This window comes from Canis lupus, chromosome 6, assembly GCF_048164855.1.
Source record: "Canis lupus baileyi chromosome 6, mCanLup2.hap1, whole genome shotgun sequence".
Lineage (NCBI taxonomy): Eukaryota > Metazoa > Chordata > Mammalia > Carnivora > Canidae > Canis > Canis lupus.
The window spans coordinates 54,945,242-54,964,980 of NC_132843.1; the positions used below are offsets into that span (position 1 = coordinate 54,945,242).

General features: G+C 38.9%; 1 protein-coding gene and 1 pseudogene across 8 annotated transcripts in view; both read left to right on the top strand.

The window, feature by feature from the left end:
- The window catches only part of C6H1orf105 (chromosome 6 C1orf105 homolog), a 36,385-nt gene extending 24,888 nt beyond the window's left edge, over positions 1–11,497 (top strand). For 7 of the 8 annotated variants that reach the window (XM_072830637.1, XM_072830629.1, XM_072830632.1 and 4 more), the window contains 4 exons: positions 5,146–5,213; positions 8,103–8,167; positions 8,628–8,749; positions 11,127–11,497. In XM_072830637.1, the coding sequence (XP_072686738.1) occupies positions 5,146–5,213; positions 8,103–8,167; positions 8,628–8,749; positions 11,127–11,264 (393 nt within the window). In that variant the 3' untranslated portion in view covers positions 11,265–11,497. The remainder of the gene's footprint in view (positions 1–5,145; positions 5,214–8,102; positions 8,168–8,627; positions 8,750–11,126) is intronic. The other variant, XM_072830630.1, reaches the window with a different exon arrangement.
- A 6,069-nt stretch (positions 11,498–17,566) lies between these two features.
- LOC140636104 (U6 spliceosomal RNA) lies at positions 17,567–17,666 on the top strand (annotated as a pseudogene).
- The last annotated feature ends 2,073 nt before the right edge of the window (positions 17,667–19,739 follow it).

The following is a 19,739-nucleotide window of genomic DNA, read 5'->3' on the forward strand; positions in this document are numbered from 1 at the left end:
GTGGGATTTGGAAATTTAACTGAAGCTACTGACAAAGGTATATCTAATGTTACAATCTATGTCCAATTAAGACCACAGTGTTCAATATTAGCATTGACTGGAATCTGGGAAAGTGGAATTGAGATTTCTCCTGATCTTATTCCTGATCTTATTCCTGGAATCACTGTGTCCACATTTAGAATACACTGACCCCAGGCCCAAGCTGGCTTTGGCCAGCTGGCTCACTTGGGACTTCAGCAGCTGCTCTCTTTCTCAAGACCTCTTCTCTGACCTTTGCCCTTGCCCAGGCCTGATTGGAGTAGAACCACACACTGTGGTTTTACCATTCACTACAGATCCCAAAAAGAAGGACCTCAAACGTGAAAGTCAGAAGCAGTTCATGCAAACCCTGGTGGGAAACTGCAGAAAGTTAGAAAATGAGCACGCTTCATACTGCTTCACTATGTACAATAGCACTTCAACTTCCTCCTGGGGTAGGGGTACTGCATATCTCCTGTAGTCACTGAGACCCCTCCTTTCTCAACAGGGGGTTGAAAGTAGATGCTGGGGAAGATATAAAAAGACTCCAAAAAATATCAGGTTGACTTCCTCAACCTGATAAAGCATATCTATGAAAAACCCACAGCTAATATCATACTCAATGAAGGAAGACTGGATATTTTCCCCTTAGATAAGAAACAAGACCAGGATGTCCATTCTTGCTGTTTCTGTTTAACATCATACTATATGTTTTAGTTAGGGAAGTTAAGAAAAGAAAAAGAAATAAAAGGCACCAGATTGGAAAGGAAAGCATAAAACTATATTCACAGATGGCATAATCTTCTATCTAAAAAGTCCTAAGAGACCCACATAAAACAATTAAATCTAATAAATGGGTATTGAAGAGTTACAGGATACAAAATCAATATCAAAAATCAATTCTTTTTTATATACTAGCAATGAACAATCCAAAAATTAAATTAGAAAAACAATTCCATTTACAATAGCATCAAAAAATTAAAATACTTAGGAATAAATTTAACAAAATAAATGCAAGCCTTCTACATCAAAGGCTATTAAATTTTATATAAAGAAATTAAAGAAGACCTAAATAAGTGGAAAAACCCAGATTTTTAAGATGGCAGTATTCCCAAATTGATCTATATGTGCAGTGCAATCCCTCTCAAAATCTCATGTGACAGGGCAGCCCTGGTGGCTCAGTGGTTGAGTGTCTGCCTATAGCCCAGGGCATGATCCTGGAGACCCAGGATTGAGTCCCACATCAAGCTCCCTGCATGGAGCCTGCTTCTCCCTCACCCGTATCTCTGCCTCTCACTCTGTGTCTCTCATGAACAAATAAATAAAATCTTTAAAAGAAAAACTCATGTGACATTTTTGAAGAAATTGACAAGCAGATCTTAAAATTCATATGGAAATGCAAGAGATGTTACAACCATCTTAGAAAAGAAAAAGTTGGAGGACTCACACTTCCTGATTTCAAAACTTACTATAAACCTACAGTGATCAAGACTTTGTGGTACTGGCATAAGGATAAACATGTAGATCAGTGGAATAAAATTGAGAGTCCAGAAATAAAATCTTATGTGAACAAATAAAAAAAATGTTAACAGGAGAACATCAAATTTAATTACATACATGTGGGGTCTCCATAAAAGCAAGAGATCATGAACAGTTGGTTTTTGACAAAGGTGTCAAAACAATTTAATGAGGAAAGACTAGTCTTTTCAGTAAATGGTACTGAGACAACTGTATATCCATATGCAAATCCCTAGCAGAAAAGTAGGTGTAAATCTTCATGACCTTGAATAAGGCAATAGTTTCTTACACATGACACCAAAAGCACAAACAACAACAAAACTACATAAATTTGATATCATCAAAATTAAAAACATTTTTGCTACATCATCAAGAACATGAAAAGAAAAAAAAAAGAACATGAAAAGATAACCCACAGAATGGAAGAAAAATGTTTGCACATCATATATCTGAAAAGGGACTAGAATCCAAAATATATTTTTTTAAAAGTTTACAACTCAACAATAAAAAGACAACCACCCCAATTCAAAATAGGCAAAAAAAATTTTTTTGAATAAACAATTCTCCAGAGAAGGTATACAAATGGCCAATAAACACATGAAAAGATGCTCAACATCATCAACCACTAGGGAAATGCAATTGAAATCACAATAAGATATTATTTTACACCCATTAGCTTGACCATAATAAAAAAGTGTACACTAACAAGTGTTGGCAAGGATATGGAGAAATTGGAACCCCCATCCATTACTAGTAGGATGTAAACAATGCAGCTGCTTTAGGAAATGGCAATTGGCAATTCCTCAAAAACTTAAACATAGAGTCACCATATGACCCAGTATTTTCATCCTAGATATATACCCAAGAGAATTGAAAACATATCCACACACAAACTTGTACAAGAATGTTCATAGCAACATTATTCATAACGGCCAAAAAGTGAAAATACCTCAAAGGTCCGTCTACTGATGAATGCATAAACAAAATTTCATTTAATCCATGCAATGTGGGATCCCTGGGTGGCGCAGCAGTTTAGCGCCTGCCTTTGGCCCAGGGCGTGATCCTGGAGACCCGGGATCGAATCCCACATCGGGCTCCCAGTGCATGGAGCCTGCTTCTCCCTCTGCCTGTGTCTCTGCCTCTCTCTCTCTCTCTCACTGTGTGCCTATCATTAATAAGTAAAAATAAAATAAAAAAAAATCCATGCAATGCAATATTATTCAGCCACGAAAAGAAAGTATTTATATATGTTACAACCTGGATAAACCTTGAAAACATTTTGTTATGTAAAGGAAACCAGACAATAAAGGCCACGTGTTATATTGATTTCATTTATTATGAAATGTCCAGAATAGGCAAACCTGTAGAAATAGAAAATAGATAATCCTTAGCAGTTGCCAAGGATTTGGGGAATGAATGAATGAAGAATGAATGCCAGTGGGGACAGAGTTTCTGGGCTGATGAAAATCATCTGGAAGTAGATAGTGGTGATTGTTTACAACTTTGTGACACTACTAAAAACCAGAGTTATATGCTGAGATGGTGACTCTTACGGTGTCTGAACTTAAAAACAGATTAACACTAGAAAAATATTTTTTACAATAAAAGCATAAAGTGGAAGAATATCAAAAAAAGAAAAAGCCTAATAGGACCTGGCTTGTATGACTGCTTATACTCCTATGTATGAGTACCCTGGGCCAGGCGCTCAATTATTTATCATGGAAGAAATACCTACTGAGGCTTATGGCTGGCTGTGAGTCCCCAGGGATATCTGCCTTAGTGTTATGTAAACCATCTCTTTTTACGTGTCTGCTCCAAACAGCTCCTCTTCCCTGTAAAACATCTATTTTGTAGTTGTTCTGTTATCTGCGTTACTCTCTGATACACACTTTGAAGTCCCTTCAAATTAGGATGTCAAGCTAGTATGTAAGGAAGTATTCTCTAACATATGTATGTTAATTGGTTTTAAAAGTCTATTTATATAATTCAGTTCATTTCAACAAATATTTACTGACTGCCTACCCTAGGCCAGGCACTTAGGTAATAGCTCAGCTACAGAGGAAAGAATAAATAAATAGAAGAGTAAGACATAAATCCTACCTTTAAGGAGCCAGTAGGTAAACAAATAAAGATAAGGAGGTGATGAATAGAAATAGAAATAGACCTGTGGGATGTGAACAGATGTGGAAAGTAGAGATCAGAGAAGTCTTCCCAGAATACTACACCTGGTTTTCAAGACTGAATAGGAGTTGACCACATGACACACTTCTTTTCAGGGACAAAAGTACTATCTTCAGTAAAGACCTTTGAGGTATTATTATTTCATTTGTACGAAATGTCCAGAATTATTTTTGAGGTAGCCCCCATCGCCCACTCATGCATGCAAAAAAACTACCTGGATTTAAGGGCTTTTGAAAAAGGGTCATGCTAATCAGAAGGTAGAGAGTTTCCTCCATCTTTCTTTCTCTTTCTGAAGAGCCAATGTCAGAAGAAATTTTGGAAAAAGGCAATACATCTCCTTCATTCCCATCCCTTTTATGTATCTAAGAAACCTCTTCTCAGGTTCTCACCAAAGCCTTTGCTGTCCTCACTACTCTCAGATGCTCCCGTCACTGGATCATTTCTTTCCTCTCTCTCACATCTTCCCCTCAGCTAATGAGTTACAACAATTTGATTAAATACCATAAGTGATTGGTGTTTCTATAGACAATGTTCAGATTCTTCTCTCTTTTCAAGCATCGCTGAAGGCCCTTAACACATAGTCACTTGCAGGTTTGTTGTGTCATACATTTAAATCACAAGTCACTAAATGAGTAACCCAACTAACCACCACACCCACATATTATGATTATTTTTTCATTGTCATGGCTATGATGTCTTTTGAGAAATAATGGGGAACAAATGATTCTTAGTGAAAGCCTGTGCTCCAAAAGAAAACCAATATTGAGTGCCAGTAACAAATCTGGAAAAGTTCAAGAACATAATGTCTTAATCAGGAATACTCTGTGTAATTTATTTTAGTCCTCTAGGAAGGTCACACTTAAAACCAAGTGTGCTTCAAAGTGGTTTCATTCATTCCCTAATTTGATCAGCAAATATTTCTTGAATAGGCACTATGTTAGAATCTGGAAATACAAAAAAAGGGACATGGTCTCTGCCCACATGAAGCTGAAAGTCTATGAGGGAAACCAGACATCATGCAAGTAAATAAAATAAAAACCTTAGGAGTATTCCTATAGAGAAAGCCTAGGGAATGGTGAGAACATAAGGCAGACAACTACCTAACAGTGGTCCAGGAGTCAGTGTTGTTTGTGAGAGGCTAACCGGTGATCTGAGACCTGAAGAATGTTGGGGGTGAGCTATGAGCTAAACAAAGAGGATTGGAGGCTTTACCAATATTGAGGTTTCTAACTTCAAAATCTGATAACCAGGGAAGACCATAGACTCTATGGCTTGTGAGCAGGTGATCACCTCTGATTCATTCATATACAGAAGAAGACGTGAATAATTCTAATATTAAATACAAATTGAGTTTCTATGATGGTGCATTATTTATTTAAATTGGAATATGGTTTTGGGTGATGTTCTAAATGAGACTTTCTTTCTCAGGTACAACCAAAACCTGTGATAATCCCTCATAATCTGAAACTATCCTTTGAGAATCTTATGAGTCATAGGTAAGTCTAAGATTTAAATCAGGACATTATTTTAATTCTGTTTATATTGGTTTGTGGATACGGGACAGTGGACTGAGAAACATAGTAAGTAGAACGTTTAGGGAATGCTTAGAGAATGGGCTTCTTGACTGGTTTCATTTCCTGGTTAAACCAGAGAGACCAAAAAAGTTGTTTTCACCTTTTTACTGAACAACTATTGAAATTGTAGTAGAAAGTATTATCTGCATTTCCACCTTCCCAGAAACAGTACAAGGAAGGGGATACAAGATTCCTCTGGTAGCTCAGTCAGAACTGAGTACAAATTCTCCATGTAGATGATTTATGTAATTCAGAAGGCATGGGACATTACACATAATCTGTTCTCAGTCCAAGACATCCTCTGTTACTTTTTAGTAACTAAAATTCCTGTCATCAGTTTGTTTTTAATTGTTGTTTGCTGCTTTCTTATCAAGAGCAAGTATATAAAAAATAAAATCCAGTCAGAATTTTGATTAGTTGGATTTCAGGGATTTTTCTTCTCCCCTATCAGAAAGGGAAAAGGACTGTAAAGAAGTTTTTATTCAAATACAGACTTACCCTGGATAAGGCACCCATGAGGATAGACTTCCCTTATAGTAGATGGTTGGAACGTAGGCATACAAGCATGGTCAGATTTGATATGAATAAAAAAAGTTATATGGGATCTAATGACAGTCTTCAACTTTTCTCCCTCAAAGAGAAATCAATAATATGGAAAAATAAATAAGTCTCTTTGTAAGCTTATGTTAAACAGCAGTAGATGCTGTGATTCCTTTTCTGAAATTTTCTCCAAGCTGAAGTATAGACTCAGATGCATGGAACCCATGTGCCAGATGCCTGACCCAGGGAGAAAGGGTCAAGGAGGAAATGGGTAGTGTACTTGAGTACAACAGGCTCCAGTACTAATAACACTTACCTGCACTCACTCTATACTTTTCAAAAGCACCTGTCAGATCATAATAAAAGTAATTCAAATAAATATTCTGTATAGACTTTACAAAGAAAATAGAACTATCTAAAGTCTGGGATTTCTGTGCAAAAGTTTCACTCTATGACAGAAACTTTTGAAATTTGTTGCCCCAGTTTATTTATTTTGCAAATTTGGTATTTTAAGTAAACTCCCAAATTCCAGAATCATTAGCTGATTTTAAACAAATAGCTCTTATTACTTGAGCTAGACTAGGGGTTGAGCCAATCCTAAAATCACATCTACACCAACCTGAAGTATCATTAGATGGGTCATTTTTTTTTTCAGTGTAATGAAGGGAAACAGACCACTTCTGTTCTAGATTTAGTTAGTGTGACTGTCAAGTAAGGTCCTGATTCTATTTGTAGCTTATAAAATCTATAAGCTTATAAATCTATCATGGTTTTTGAGTCTCACTATATATATATATGGGCAGGTATAATTGTCCTTACTGAAATAATAGTTTTTTTAAAATGACTTTAATTGTAAATATTGTAGAAATTAAGTGATGTTTGTTTAATGGAAGGAATGAAAGAAAAGCAGGAGGGAGAAAGAAAGAAAGGAAATATGAGTGGAGAGGTATATATTTGTTGACTTATAGTGCAAACAAATCTTCAGTTACTCAGTCTTAGAAATACCACCTTCCTGTTTGCTCAACATGGGTAAGAGAAGGGATTTTTCTTTTCCTTGGTCCCACTGATTTCTCCAATGGCAATTGAGTAAAATAAATTGGCCAGATGGGACATATTTTTGGTAGCAAAGTAAAATAATCTTGGAAAATCTTTGTAGAAATAGAAACAATGAAATGAGTTCAGAGACTTAGATATCCCATCAAAGTTTAAAGATTTGTCAATCTTTCAAAATTAAGCAACTTAATGTAGAAATGGTTTGGGCTCATATCCATTTTGGTGAAGGGTCACTTCCACAGCCTTAGCCGCTGGGGGAAATAGGATGTAGTCAAGACATTTTCTCTAAAACTGGAAGGTGAAATAGGTGATAGGATTAAGGAGTGCACTTGTGATGAACACTGAATGATTAAAATAAAAACTAAAAACAAAGAAAAATATTTATAAAAATTTTATTTAGGGGGATCCCTGGGTGGCACAGCGGTTTGGCGCCTGCCTTTGGCCCAGGGCGCGATCCTGGAGACCCGGGATCGAATCCCACGTTGGGTTCCCGGGGCATGGAGCCTGCTTCTCCCTCTGCCTATGTCTCTGCCTTTCTCTCTCTCTGTGTGTGACTATCATAAATAAATAAAAATTTTAAAAAAAATTTATTTAGGGATGCCTGGCTGGCTCAGTTGGGAGAGCATGCTATTCTTGATCTCCAGGTTGTGAGTTCAAGTCCCACGTTGGGTGTAGAGATTACTTAAATAAATATTTTGTAAAAATTAATCAAAGTCAGATTGGCAACAAAGTATTTCTAAATGGTTTCTGTTCTGCTTTAATAACACTCAACAGTAGAGAATCAGTCTCACAGCATAATATTGATGGGAATAAAAGAAGAGATTTTAAGGCCAAAAAATAAAAATAAAATAATAAGAAGGTTCTGTTTTTTATTCTGTTTTGCACTTGAGGAGTATATTACTGATGTGAAAGAATTGTTCACTTTTTTCTTGAAACTGGAGGATTCTTGATTCCTTCTATTTTTAGACCATATGTGTTTGGACAATACATAAAATGTTTTTTCAATGAAGTTTTTATCAAACTCCATAAAAGTAAGAGAGCTTAAGATGTAGTGGTCTCTGGCCCAGGCATATTATACTGTGGCAAAGTGCTCTGAGCACAAGGTTAACAGGTGCTGAATTCAAGAGACCATCTGTGTTTTAAAATGTATCAAGACACATTCCTTTCCATCAAGCCTGAGCCACATAACTGATGTGTTTTCTTGCTTCTTCCAAACAGAATGAGTCTTCATCCACCAAAAGCCCAAGCTGTACTCAAACATTCCCATAATGACATCTCAACAGGTTTGTGTTCTTTTAGAGCACTTGTGGTGGGGGACATACCACCCCCAGAGGAGCACGATGAAAAGTTTAATCCCTAAGATAGTTACTAAATTTTCTGAATAAGTTCCCTCTGTCTGCCCCTTTCTCTTTTCACATACTGCTTATGGCCTGTTTTAATTGCTCCCCGGCTGTCTCTTCAGGCTAGCTCCACCTGTCTCCTCTCCGGGCTCACTGACCTTTATGTATGCCACATTTCTTCCCAGGTCTTCTCCATAGCACACGGCTATACCCCATTCTTTCTAAAGACCCCCATAATTGACTTGCTGAAGAATTTTCATGGAAATGGGGCGCAAAGTGTGTAATTCCCTTTCAGGCAGTAAAGGTGGGAAAGGAACGCACCCCCACACCCCTGAAATGGCCTCACCAAAGCCCTGAACCTTCCACCCCACAGTTTTTTAAACCACCTGCCTTCTCTTGGCAGCTGCCCTGCACTATTCTTATGTGCACTTGCTACTAATAGACAAAAGGATAGCATCTTCAGCAAGAGCTTCAGCATTGACCTGTGTCTCATCTTTTAGAGACATCAACACTGGGCTGGTGAAGGTGGGTGTGGATCCTGGGGGGATACTCTGGGTTTAGTGCAGTAGACGCTGTCATGTAAGTTTATCCACCTTCTTATTCGCTCCCATATTAACTGAAGCTGCCTCCAACTTTTCTCTCATGTGATTTACACAGTAAGTTAAATCCAAATCACTTTCTTTGCTTTGTACAAATGGAAAAGTCTAATCTCCGTCTGCAGGGGAGCTAGAGCCAGAAGTGCCTGAGAAGGCATCCAGAGAGGAAATTTAAGATAAAGGGATTTCTTGAAGGGATGCTAAAAGTGGTGACCAGAGACTTAGGTAAACAGTTGAGGTTTGGAGATATTCACATTGGTGGAGTGAAAGACTGCCAGTCTCAGGGAATCCCTTCTTGGGTATCTGGAAATAATGGCTCTCATTTAGCCAAAGTGAACTAAAGAGCCAAGAGCTAAGAGCATCCACCCAAGAAAATCTCCCCCTCTGCTTGTTCACTCTTCTGTGACCACCTCATTCTCTTGAAGCCAAGAGAACGTAGGGTGACAGGCATGTGCAATTGGTTCTCTTTTCCAGTTGCATACTCATTCTGAGTTTTCTTTGAACCTGGATTTTTTCAGGCCTACCTCACAAAGAAGTAGAACACACATACATGCACACTCTTACATGCCCTTCCCTCAGCAAGAGTGTTTATTTTGTGATTCTACAGGGCAATGCGATAAGATGTCTTTCATCAATTTATTAACCATGGGAGTGTATTTCAATTACCAATATAAGAGCTAGACTTTGTGTACAGAGGTCAGCACATTATGTTCTTGGACATAATATGACTCTTGCCCATAGAGTTCATCCAAGAACAGCAATCTTGGAGGTAGGACTTGGGGGAGAGTGCTTATGGAGCTAAAGCTTGGCAGATCTACTATCGATTTCAGCTGTGACGTTTCTGAGATTTGCTTCATTCTGCGTGTACCCTCTAAGGTTATTGTAAAAGCACTAGCCTAGAGGCAAGGAGACCTAGGTTCAGATCCTAGTCTTGCTGTACAGGACTGGCCAAATTGTTTAAACTGTCTGGGCCTCTGGGTTCCCACCTATAAAACCAAAGAAGCATTCTGCTGTCCCACTTCCCCCTCCCCCGCCCCTGAAACCCAGACACTTAGTACAGGCAGCCTTCACCTTTGATCAGACCAGAAAAACTGCTGACGCTGTCCTGGCCCTACTGGTTTATACAAATTAGACATGTCCCTGCTGCAGCACTTGCTTATTGCTGAAGCTGCCACCCACCTGTGCTGCCTTGCCTGTGGACAAACTACAAATACCAAATGGCTGACTCATTCTAGTGAATATTACTGCCAATCATTGTCTACCCCTTCTTCTTAATCACAACAGTGACTTCCAGTGTGTTTCTGGATTCAGCTAACCTTGGTATATTATCAATAATTATTGGTAAGAAGTAAGTAAATAGAAAGAGCCTATCTCCATAACTGATGGGGATTTCTTCTGGATTCATTTATCTTGACTCTGGCTTTGAGTCCAGAGTTCTATGATGTGTAGGGCTCCTGTGGTCAATAAACATCAGTAGAGATGTGAACAGCCTGCCTTGGCCTACTACCTGGGAGAGTGGTGTGACAAGATTCAAAGACACTGGGCTAGGATTAAGGAGATCAGGGTTCTGGTCCCCAGTCCATCAGTACCTATCACCCTGGACCTTGTTTCCTCTTCATTATAGTGATGAGACTGGACCAGATCCTTGGTCTGGGGTCGTGTGATATCTCTTAGCTCTCATTCAGCTCAAATGAGGAGCTTTTCCAGAGAATTCAGGACTCCAATTCCCTTCTATTCAGTGACTTCCAATAGAAAGACGTTATCCTTCGAGCAATGTGTCTTCTGGAAAAGTTGGAATATTAACATTTTTGTAAATAAAATCACATTTGAAGAAAAGGTCAGAATAATGAGAATTTTAAGGAACCCTAATTTAAATTATTTCATAAAATAAAGGTTCCTTTTGAAATACAAATACTATTGTAGACTTTTTGTAAGGATCATAGTTTGTTTTTTTTTTAAGATAGAACCATATATGTGTCCCTGAAAAATATTCCAAGAATTTAATCCTCTTTTCCCTTTGACTCACATTATCAAATACATTTTATATTCAGTTTTTATTTAATTGGCAATGACTCCTAATACTTGAGTTTTGTTTCTGGGTACTCTCTTCTGACCTCTTTGATAAGATTTGTAGAAGCTTAAATCTTGGCAGAATAAGATGGTTCTATTAAAAGGAATTCTTATGTGAATTTTGAATCTGTTCTATAAGGGTGAAAAAAAGTATTTGGTGACCTTTATATATTTTGAGTTGCTTTAAAAATAGACTCTAAGACGCCCTTGCATTTCCTTCTTACACTGTCCTCCAGAGAGCATTCACTACAGACTGCCCATTCTGGGCCCCAGGACAGCTGTCTTCAATGAACTGCTGGCAGATACCTATGCAACTCTGCAGGAGACACAACTCTCTTCCTTGCCCAGAAAGGAGCCAATGGGCAAGACAGTGAGGCAATGAGTGGTTGGAGCTCATCACCTTCCAGACTCACAAAGAGAAAACAAGTTAACCAATCCAGTTTCTGGCATGTTAGCCTAATTTCCTCCTGTCACCACAAAGGTGACTCACTTTTACCTTCCTGAGAGTGCTAGAATTCTAGCTCTTGCCACTGTCTTCTCACTCAATTTTCCTAAAGACAAGTGGTTTAATTTCCATGATTATAAAGGTTTACTGATTAAAATGGAACATTTTGAGTATCATTAATTTTATTTTTTTTTAAGATTCTTAATTGTGTCATAATAGACAACATCCTTTGTTTCTAAGCCTTGAATTTTCCATGCAAATTATTTCGGCTCTTCAGGGCAGGGGGCTGGAAGTGGCTCCCTTAGGTCTCTCGTGAATTCAATCTATTATGAATACAGGAGAGAAATGGAAGTCACCTTCCTGTCAATATCTCTGTTAGTTAACTGGTAGGTGACAGAGGATACTGTGATGCAATGGGAAAATGGCAAGTGATTAGGGATTGCAACCCTTGAGGACAGGAACTGTGCCTTGTCTAGCTCCCCACCCCCTATTTAGTGCCCTGTATATTATCAGATATTCATCTAATCTTTGCTCATTCATATCTAAATCACATGCTTGTATTTTGTTATTTGATTACTTTCATTTGAGAAGGTGTACCTTCAGCTTTGTTGTGGTCCATGTGGCAGCAGTGTGAGGGAGACAGAGGAAAACTCTAGGATTTCAAATATATTTACAGGCACAAATGCTCAATACCCAGCTTCAGGAGGGCTCATATCAAAAAGGTCCCTTCCATGGATGCAATGGCCTTGTGGAATCCGAAGACCCTGGCTAAATGGACACTGGAACCCACATGTGAGAACCAACCTCTGTACTGACTGTATTTGAAGAATGGGCTTCAGGAATCTTTAGCAGATGGCCTGGTGCCTAAATTGACCTCATTTCTTATACATACACACACACACACACATTTAAAAACAACCCCCCAAACCAGAAAAACTCGCTCGATTGCCCTATATTTATCGTAGGTTATGATTCTTGGTTTCAGTTCAGTTAGAGTTCAATAACTCCAAAAATAGTATGTGCTTCCTCTCGGGGCATGCATATATTATGATCCTGCTTCATGACTATTGCCATAGGACAGACAAATCATGAATAAAAATGTTTTTTCTTATTTTTTGTTTTGCAAATTAATGTAGCCAGGAAAAGGATTTGGGGTACCTAGACCCCTGAATCAGGGAGAGATACATGCCCTAAGCACAATTAGTTGGAGCTTTTGAGGTAATCTGAATATTATATACCCAGTCAGATAGAATGCTTCCTAAATCACAAAAAGTCCTCACCTGGAGTACAAGGGTATTTCTAAAATTTCATCAAAAAGAATAACATTCTGGTGTTTGCCAATGTGGCTGAGTATGGTGACTGACAATGATGGTCTGTATCAGTGGTTCTTAAACTTTTCATCTTAGAAAACTTTTTTACATTCTTAAAGACTGAGAGCCCTAAAGATCTTTTTTAAATTTTTTTAATTTTTTGAGATAGAGAGAAGAGGGGACATTGGCAGAGGTGGGGGTGGGGAGTGAGAGGCAAAAGGAGAAGCCAAGAGGATCTTAAGCAGGCTCCATGTTCAATGTGGAGCCCTGAGGCAGGGCTCAATCTCATGATCCTGAGATCATGACCTGAGCTGAAATCAAGAGTTGGACGCTTAATTGATTGAGCCACCCAGGTGCCTTCCTAAAGATATTTTTAAAATATGGATTGTATCTACTGTTATTTATTACATTAGAAATTAAAATGGAGAAAATGTTAAACACAGCAATACCCAAGCACACCCTTCGGTAGCTGTCAAAGTGATGACATTATAACATGTTATATAACCTCTGGAAACTCCACTGTAGCTTTGGGAGAGAAGGAAAGTAACAAGTACAATAACATCTTAGTATTATTATGAAAATAATTTTGACCTCACAGACACCCCAAAAAGGATTTCAGAAACCCCCCAGGGGTCCCCAGACTATACTTTGAGAACTTCTGATGCACATGATATACCCTCCCATCCTTGGCCTTGCCAGGAAAGGGCTGCCAGGATGTTTAAATTCACTCACCCAAGTACTCTGGTCTCTTGGCGGAGATCTTCGAAAGAAGGCAGTAGCAGGTTTTCCAAGTGCAGTTATATTAACTTTCAGCATCCTTTGTCTCCTTTTGCTCACATTGTTTACTTAACAACCTTAATTTGGTTTCTCAAATAGTGCCCTGGTGAAAATAGAGTGAGTTGACTGGTTGGCACAAGAACTCTCATTCCCTCCGGACTCTCCATTCTCTATATGGATGCTTGTTAGTTTATTTGCTCTTGGTTGGTATGAACTCATTTCCCAGAATCTGAGGTGTAAACCTGGACTCATTGTGACCTTGGCATACCAGTGACGTCCCATCAGCAGCTTTGTTGAACAGTTAGCTAGCTGGCGAATTTCCTTTTTACTTTACTCCTTACTTAACCACATCCTGGAGAGTAGTGGCACTGAGGGTGAATGGCCAAGGTTAGGAAGTCCAGCCCTTGACAGCCTACTCCACATGGCCAAGCCCATGCCACCATTTCAATATAAACTTGCAAAGAAATCTATGTGGATGCTGCCTGATTTTTTTTCACCATTAGTAATGTAAGTAAGAAATCATCTTAAGCACACCAAATTTCATTTTTCTTTGTGCTATAGGGTCAAATGGTTGACTCTGCCATCATATTGATGCAGGCTTTTTCTTCTTTCTTTTTTCTTTTTTTTTTTTTTTAAGATTTTATTCATTTATTCATGAGAGACACAGAGAGAGAGGCAGAGACACAGGCAGAGGGAGAAGCAGGCTTCATGCTGGGAGCCCGACGTGGGACCTGATTCCGGGTCTCCAGCATCAGGCCCTGGGCTGAAGGTGGCGCTAAACCGCTGAGCCACCCAGGCTGCCCATGCAGACTTTTTTCTGTGCTGATTTGGATCCTTGGAGGTAATAATGTGGACTTGTCACTTATTACTTTACCTACTGTGCGTTCCTAAGCTTCATCCAAAAACCTCTCATAAATGGGCCCAGACAATCTCTTCACTATAAAAAGCTGCTCATAATGTTATTCCCAGGTCAAAATCATGTAGAGTTCAGATTAATTTTTTTTAATGAATAACCTTAGGTAGATTTTTTTTTAATTTAAAGCTAATGCTTGGTTTTGCTGTTTTAAAAATAACTCTTGTTAAAATAAAAATCTGCAAACTACTCTCTATCCTTCATCTTAACAGGGAACTTAAAAACCAGTGAATCAGAACAATTTCTTTCCTGTCAAAATGGAGAAAAATGTTATGTTGAGGAAAATCCATGCTAGATCTTTTAAAAAGAAATCAGGCATATATCAAGTCCATTGTCACTTCCAGTCCCCAGTTTAACCTTGGGAAGTCCTATAGGCCTTTACTGTCATGTGCTCTGTTCAGGGGTACTTATCTTCTTCCTGGCCCTTGACAGTCAAAGCTTATGGTAATACACATCAGAGCCACTCAGCTTCCTGCATAACCAAGAACCGAGAACCAAGAACTCCAAATAGTAGACATAGAACAGAGTTGGCAAGAACCCCTGAGTGGCTCAGGGGTTGAGCGTCCGCCTTTGGCTCAGGTTGTGATTCGGGGTCTCAGGATTGAGTCCCACATCAGGTTCCCCACAGGGAGCCTGCCTCTCCCTCTGCCTGTGTCTCTGCCTATCTCTCTCTGTGTCTCTCATAAATAAGTAAATAAAATGTTAAAAAAGAAAAAAAACAAAGTTGGCAGAACTGCATTTTCCCCTCCTAAGAAAAGCTCTATTTGGAATGTCTTGTTTGGGTGTAGTTACTCAGGTTGAAGGTGGTCTTAGGGGTGAGGAGGGTATCACCCAATAGAATATAGAAAATTTCCAGAATATAGAAGAAAAGGAGGAAGCACAGAATTTGTTTCTAATATTAATAAACCTGTAAACTAAAGCCTTAACCAAGAGGTGTTATCAAGATAGAGAATTTAGAAATGGATAAAATTTAACCTCTAGAGAAAACAGGATGATTAATCTTGTTTTAACCATGTCTCCCTCAAGCCACCCTTAATTTACCACTTTATTTAAATTACAGTCTCTGTTTCATACGTGTAATTCTTATCTCTCTAGAAAAGGGCATAGCTTAATGAGGACGAGAACGGTATCTCATGTTGACAGCATATCTCCACAGGAGCTACCCAGATGCATAATTGAAAGATATTTAGAAGAAAAGTCCATTCCTAGGTTGATAAGCAATATGAGAAAGTAGGAGCTGAATTCCCTCGATGACCGGCAAGGAAGGTAAAAAGGGTTTAGGTATTAGGAACTTATTTCAACTGGAGAAATAACACATCTAGACATAAATGAAAGGCCAATATGTAATTAAGCTTGAGTTACTCTCTGCTATAAATCCCCAGTGATATCAGCAATACGATTTTCCGTAGCACCAACTGCCCAGCTCTCTGGACAGGGACAATGATGCAATTGTGTGACCTTGTCGGTGAAGTTGGTCGGAGGAAAAATAGCCATATTTACTCTCACAGAATGTTATCTCCCCCTTGCAAAGTCTTTGGCGAGGCATTTCACTGCCTGGCCAGTAAAGTGCAGAATAGTGAAATTAGGCATTGGTAGATGTTTGCTCTTTCGAGGAATACTTGTTCCTAACCCCTTGGGATTGTCTTTCATGCCTTCCTGTGTAGCAGAGAGCATCCTACAGGTCACATAGCCAAAGAATCAGGAAACCCTTGTTTCCTAGACTCTCACATTGAAAAAATTGGGTAAAGAGTAAAGTGTGCATGAAACAATGAGGTATTGGTTAACATTGGTTGGCTCTGAGGAGTAGAATTGAATGGCTGGAGGACAGAAATTGGCAGAGGGAGAGGATATTTCATAGTATTTCCTTGTCTATTCTTTGAATTTTAAACCTCGGGAATGTTTTGCTGACTCAAAAACGAAACAAGATCAAACAAACAAATAAAAACTTTAAAAAGTTACTGGAAAAAAAAGTCACGGTTGGGGGTGGGGGGCTATCTAGCTTTGGGATTGTAAGCCTAATAAACTATCAACATAATGCTTTATCTTCATGATCACGGACAACACAGTCCTTGAATATGGCAAAGTCCGGACAAGCATCTAGTGGAAAGATAAATTTTATCTCTGGCCCTTGAAAATTTTGCTTTTGAAATGCTACTGGCAAATAGAAACACATGCTCCAGCTTAGGTAGCATTTTAAACTTTCAAGGCAGTTTGACTTGTTTTTCCCCTTTCTTTGTCTCAAATTTACAATCATTCTCTTAGAATGAAAGGAGAGCAATCAATGGTGCACACACCGCTTTCCATGTAACAAATGCAGTCCTTCCCTGGCATCTTTACAAAATTTCTTTATTTTATTGTAACAAATGTATCTGGTTCTTTTTTATGATGCTGCCTACACAGGGCTAGTCCCTCTTGCACAAAACCCTTGAAATATTGGATGGCATCATCCATGTTGCTCATAGGACTTATGATCCCCAGGCTGTTGGGCCAATATGACATGGCCCAGTCACCCTCTCTAAACCCACCCCAGTGCCACTCAAAAGAAGGCACCTAGAGTGAAATCTGAAACTTCAGATGCACCCTGGCCAGATGCATCTGTAGAACTCTCAGCCTCCTGAGTTCTGAAGTACCTGCATTAGAAATGCAGACTGATAAGAAATTCGTTTTTCTGGCAGCTGTGTCTCCTCGTTCTCCCACACTGACTTGCCACCAACTAAAGATTTTTGGTTGGGCAACCTGGGTGGCTCAGCGGTCTAGTGCCGCCCTCAGCCCAGGGCGTGATCCTGGAGACCCAGGAGATCGAGTCCCACGTCAGGCTCCCTGCATGGAGCCTGCTTCTCCCTCTGCCTGTGTCTTTGCCTCCCTCCTCTCCCTCTCTCTGTGTGTGTCTCTCATGAATAAATAAATAAATAAAATATTTTTAATAAAAAATAAATAAGTAAATAAAAAATAAAAACCACCCCCTTCACATTGTTTCAACTGCTGCTATCAAGGAAAGTTCAATTACTGAATAATTATTAATTTTTCTTTTTTCATCAAATTTATATGTAACTAAATATTAGGACTTCTGACAAGCATGGGATAACATTCTTATGGTATTGGGCTGATGCAATTTCAGAGACAAACCCAGAATTGTGATGTTTTGTAATTGTGTAATTTTGGTCAAGTTACTTAACCTCTGTGAGTCTGGGTTTCCTGTGCTGTATAATGAGGATAAATGTATCTGTCTCAGTAAGAGCAGCACATGTACTAAAATTGGAAGGAGGAGAGAAGATTAGCCTGGCCCCTGCATGAGAATGGCATGCAAATTCCTGAAGTGTTCCATATTTGTTAAGCTAAGCTCATATGTATATTTATTAAAAATTGCAAAAAATGTCCCTGCATAAGAGTTTTCTAATTTATATTACCATTACTAATGTATGCAAGTGCCTGTTGCCCTCAGCCTCAACAATGACTGCAATAATTTTTACTTTTAAATAATTTTTAGAGATGAAAAATATCTCTGTACAATTGAAATTTGTATCTCTAATTATGAGATTGCACTTGTTTTTATATATTTAAGGGCCATTCATTACATTTTTTTATTGTTTGGCTTTTAAACCTATTTTGTTATCATGACCCATTAATTTGTAAAGAATAAGATATTTAATTATCCAAATGGCAAAAAAAAAAAAAAATCTTAAATGATACAACTGCACTAAAGATTTCCACCTAGTCTCTGACCATGGGATCAAACACATGTTTTCATTTAACATTTGGAAATCTGATAAAATACCATTTATAAAACCCAGACTGGATGCTAGTAGAGGGGGTAATTGGATGAGCTTCTACTGTGTTCCCTACCACACGCTCAACACAGTGAGTCCATATTTCATCTTTACAATAACCCTTCAAAATGGGTAGGGTTGTTATCTCCAAATATAAGTGAGGAAAGTTGATCTCACAAAGGCTAAATAACTTACATAGAACACACTTTGGAATTGAACTTGGGTCTTTCTGAGCACACAATTGGAACTTGAACTTGAGTCTTTCTGAGCACATAGCTAACTGAAGCACCTTCCACTATCCTATCTCTCCTCTGATTGTGGCATTTCTGTCCATTTCTTGGTCAACATAACATCTAAGATTTCCAATCAACCAATCACCTCAACCTTGTTAAAGGTTATATTCAAAATAGCAGTTCTCTTCACAGAGTTCTCCGTCATCTGACGGATGAAACTGGCTGCGAGTCAAACAAAATGAAGCCTCACCTTGTTGGGTTTTCCCAGGATGGGAAATGACATGCACTTGCTCCAGGCAGAGGCCTCTCTTCTCTCAGCCTGTAGGTTATTGGAATGTGTCATGTTTTTGGAATGATAGTGCAGGGAGGAGCCAGAGGAGGCAGGTCCTGGCATGAAGCTTGCCCACCAGTTTAGATGAAGTTTAAGAAGTGGGTGGTAAATGGGTAGGAAAGCAGACTAGTCCCAAGAGTGTGGCAAAGTCAGTGAACAAATCTTACACCTGTCAGCTCTAGTTTGGTCAGGATTGGAGCCCTAACAAAGTAGAGGAGTGCAGCAGTAGAGAGAGAGGTAAAGATGTGTGTGTGGAGAGGGAAGGAGGTACTTGGAAATGTCAACAGCTGGAATTCATTATTGGAAGTCTGATATTGATGGTAAAGCCCAGTCACTGCATAAGATGCAAGGGGCTGCCTGAGGAAGGGAGTCTGGCCAGAGCAAAACCGGGAAGCCGAGGGATTCTCAGTGAAGCCATATCATGATCTCTGGGGGTAGGGAGGTTAGAAATGCATTCAATACTGAAATATTTTTCATATATACATGCATTTACTTTTTTAAGTTTTTATTCATTGAGAGAGGGGTGGAGGGGCAGAAGGAGAAGAAGAAAGAGAAGCAGACTCTTAGTTGAGCAGGGAGCCTGATGTGTGGCTTGATCCCAGGACCCTGGTATCATGACCTGAGCCGAAGGCAGACACTTACCTGACTGAGCCACCCAGGCATCCCTACACATGCATTTAAAATAAAATATGCAGAAATTCCCTGGTAGCTCAGTGCGCTCAGTGGTTTAGCAACTGCCTTTGGCCCAGGGCATGATCCTGGAGTCCTGGGATCGAGTCCCACATCAGGTTCCCTGCTTCTCCCTCTGCCTCTCTCTCTCTATCTCTCATGAATAAATAAATAAAATCTTTAAAAAAATAAAATAAAATATGCTTGTGTTCATAATAGAAAATAATAAGTCTGAACAAAGTCTTTTTAGCTGGTGAGGATATATAGAAATTGAACTCGAGTTAAAAACTATTATCTTTTGCATAGTAGTGATTATCACAGGGGCTATGAAATTTTTATGTTAAACAAAGAGGGGATCAGTTTCAATATTGAGAAATCCTTGGAAAGCAAGAGAAAAACAGAAG